We start from the raw sequence: 3,902 nt of genomic DNA, 5'->3' as shown, positions 1-3,902 counted from the left end.
GCTGTAATCAGGCATTAGTCGAGCATCATGTCTCTGTAGCTGAGTCACTCTGTGTGCACCATTGTGATCTTAGTATTTCTCCTCATCTATTTAGTGTAAGTAACTGAGAATGGTTATCCTTGCACTCTTGAAGTTATTTGTGCCCTTGAGCCATTAGCTATGCCCTTACACAGTTGTAGGCATACACAAAGGCTTTTCTGCGCCTTGGATAAGCTTTAGTTGGGAGTCAACTTAGGCACTCAACACGGTCTGCGCACGCGTGCAGCTTCCACAATTCACGAAGTCCGCATGCGTGAGCAGCTCGCACGAAATGTAAGTCTTTTCGAGCAAGAACAATCTAATACGCCGGAGCCCGGAACGCATTTTCAAGTCTTTAAAAAACTGGCCTGTATTTGGGGAAAACCTCCCAATCTTAGTCAAAACCCGCTTATCGAATACTCTGTTACTGTCTCACTTCAAGACTAGGAATCTAGTTTCAATCAATCGAATAAAACTTTCAGTGCGCGCGTGAACCTAATTATGAGACATTACGAGTTGGAATTTCCAACACAACGTTGTGCGTCCGCGTCATCACGTGAAATCATGAACATCTCAAAACTGAACTCACGTTATGAGAGTCGAACCGAACAGCAGAGATACTGTCAGTATCATGCTGAACATGTTTACCTCAGCTTCATCCACTCCTCCACGAATGTTCGTCAGGATCTCTGTAGCTACGATAGCCCTCATCTCGCTTGCTGAAGGCATCGTGGTCGGCCGTTCAACTGGTGATGAGAAGCCCCTTTTCGGTAGCATCGACAACCTAGAGTTAACACCGGAGCTCATCAACCTACTGAAGAAGCTAGAGGCCGAGTTCATCAAGCAAGATGAGGAGCGTATTGCCTCATACCCTGAAGGTCCTCAGCTAGCAGCAGTTTCGGCTGATGGTAGCTTCTCATATCCGCCGGGTTGTACACCGGATCAGCGCCCGGAAAAAAAGTACTACTGCTTCCACGGCAAGCGCACTACAACTGGTAATGAGAAGCAAGTGACAGCCATTGTTGATCTCTTCGATGTCAATGACCCACAGGACAATGTCGTTATTGGTTTCACAACCGAGTTCGCGGACAAGACTGCGAAGAGTCTGGACACCCACGCCGGCGGTGACGCAGAGGTGGTAGCTTTTGGTAACAAAAAAAGACTTGGCGCGGCCCTATCTTTGGCGACCTCCGATGTGGAATCCCCCAAACCTGGGCTACTCGGTCGCGTTGAGAAGAAGATAATCGTTAATCCTCACTTCAAAATCTATGTTTTCAACTACCTAGCTTTGGACTTGGAGCATGCACCCACTGATAGCAGCTATATGTATGCTACAAATGCTGGAAATATGGGCTTCAACGTGACAACATCGATCACCAAGAAGGTTACACTTGGTACTGTTGGTGGTTCCCTCCATTTGACCTTGGATACTCTTAAGGCCAATGACAGCATATGGGACCTTAAGGGTACAGCGAAGGCCTTCGTCAGTAATGTATTGATCAAGTTAAACATCCCGGTGACCTTCCTTCAAGAGAGGATCGTCCTGCCAAAGTAAACTCTCCTCACCATCTTTTAACAATGTTTTGTGGATGATTCGTCTCGGTCCGTCATGTATCCCTCACGTAGGTGCTCAAGAATCTCGAGTCGAGATTCAGCACATTCTGGGGTGAGCGAACATTGGGAGGACACTTTCGTTAGTGAATTGTCCTTATATCCAGACACTCAACCACTTATACTTCGTTATTCTCATGCTATGACTCTTTATCGGAGTCTTCCAATCGCCATGAGTCTCATCATCATAGCGATTGTGAAATTATTTCGAGATACGGCGTATTGGATTACTATGACATAGAATCGCCGCAGATGGAAGTTCTTAGTGGCATTGATGCTAGAAGCTGGTGGAAGTTGCTCGCAGCTATATTGTAAGCTCGTTATCAAAAGCATCAAACATCTTTACCTTGGAGCTTTTAGATTATCGCTCAAGCGACCCTGTTGCGTTTTGCCCCTAGTAAGGGAAGCTCGGAGGCGTGTCGAGTGAGGGACCACCAATCACCGGTGACAATCTCAGAGATCTTAAATTCAGCGAATTCATGAGATGAGCACAGCAGCTATGGGTCCAACACTGGTTGTGAGACAGCCATATGTCATGTATATTGATAGCGGAGATTTCATCACCCGATTCTCTCAACTAGATAGAGAAATGGAGGGAAGAAATAGACAGATGATAAGCACCACATCGGACACTGAGATATCGAAGCCTAAGGTTGATCGAACCTCCGTCTCAAAGATTCATCGCCAGGTCGATCCTCAAGCGCATCATCCCTTGAGCTAGCTATTCGACATCTCTATCGTCATCATTCAATCTCGTCGTCAACCATGAACCAGGTCCCTGCGATCTTTTCTTCAGAGGAACAAAGTTGTGAGTTGACTCCTGGAATGGCCGAGGTCACCTCGGCGAGGTGTATATATGGCGGCCATATAATACGGGGATAGTTCCAGTGCTGTCTATCTTATACTCAGTCAGACAGTTCCTATCTGACAGGCCATAGTGTCTCAGTGACTCGAGGTATATTGGGAAACGACATAACAGAGAGCTACATGTTCTATGCGCGCAACAATATGGCGACGCGATATGATTGTCATGATCATTTTGATCTTCGACATAACCCAGAGTCTTTCCTCAGTTCTAACTTCGGAACGCGACATAGGGAGTCGGTAGGCCTCGCGTTGGCTGATGTGAGTGAAGGCTGTTAGCTATATAGGTGAATCGATCAACTTTGTCTACTGTGCACAATCATGCTGTCTCGAATTCAATGGTTCCACCGCATTGCAGGACTTGAGTGGTCATGTTGGCTGATGGCGGGACAGTTTGGATGCTTCAATAATACTCAACCACCAAAATCCTCGAGTGCTTCAGAAATATGCTAAGGATATGTGGAAGTTTCTGGGAGCATCGAGTGCGTAAATCGGAATAGCAGTGGAGTGGGATTCTGAGGCCTGGCTAGGTAAGTGATAGTGTTACTAGAGCTATCATATTTAGATATCAGGGTGAAACTCGACTGCTTCGATGAATTATGAGTTGCACACCATAAATGCTGAGAATATGTGGAGGGGCACCCGGTGTATATAATGGTAGCCCCCGCAAGCTGGGCCTCGCGTCCCGCTTGTCCACGAACGCCTCAGTACTGACCGAGTCCTGCGATTCACACCAGCGGTACGGTGACGGTCTGGAGTCTGCGCAACATGACGGCGAGCTACCGATGCCAGCGCGACCCCAGTTCGCCCCCTTCTTCCTAGGAGTACTTATGACGGTTGACACGATTACTATCTGTAACCTTCCTGATCGATCAATATCTATTAGCTGTTCATCTGTGCTGTCCGTTTAGTCTGTTGCCTACAACAGTGCTCTGCGTATGACAACCCTTAACTGTGTTGTTCTCCAATCAACACAGGTATACTGGTGGAGACAGGTGAATATCAAGGTTGTTTTGCTATTCACCAGTCCTACCAAGACAAGCGACAATGACATAGTTAATCGATAATACACATCAATAGATAGTAATAACGATCATCTCAGATACTAATAACTGAGAGAAGAATCTTCTGCCGTTTTACTGGCAACCATTTCCTCACGACTCGGACCAATCTCCCAAGTGAGCAGATACACTGAATGGACATACAATACGTTGAATATATGGAGTGGGAAATAATCAATTATCTTAGTCGTCATCATCCGATTTCACAAATGATGATGCGTGTTATCGCCACTAAGTCTCACGACACTACGGTCTAGACCGTGAGAAGTGACGTTGACCGCGCGAGGAGTCGTACTGCATTTCCGACGTGTGGCGACTATCCCACAATGTATCGTAATATGGATCGCG

At 46.6% G+C, this 3,902-nt stretch overlaps 1 protein-coding gene across 1 annotated transcript; it reads left to right on the top strand.

Annotated features, from left to right (window-relative positions):
- Positions 1-691: 691 nt before the first annotated feature.
- Positions 692-1,573, top strand: Pmar_PMAR026361 (hypothetical protein; the record flags this gene model as incomplete). Its single annotated transcript, XM_002772947.1, has 1 exon — positions 692-1,573. One exon carries the CDS (start codon positions 692-694, stop codon positions 1,571-1,573), a length of 882 nt encoding a protein of 293 aa, XP_002772993.1.
- Between the last annotated feature and the right edge of the window lie 2,329 nt (positions 1,574-3,902).

Source organism: Perkinsus marinus, assembly GCF_000006405.1.
Source record: "Perkinsus marinus ATCC 50983 genomic scaffold scf_1104296959768, whole genome shotgun sequence".
NCBI classification, from domain to species: domain Eukaryota; phylum Perkinsozoa; order Perkinsida; family Perkinsidae; genus Perkinsus; species Perkinsus marinus.
This window is presented reverse-complemented; position numbering and strand designations above follow the sequence as displayed.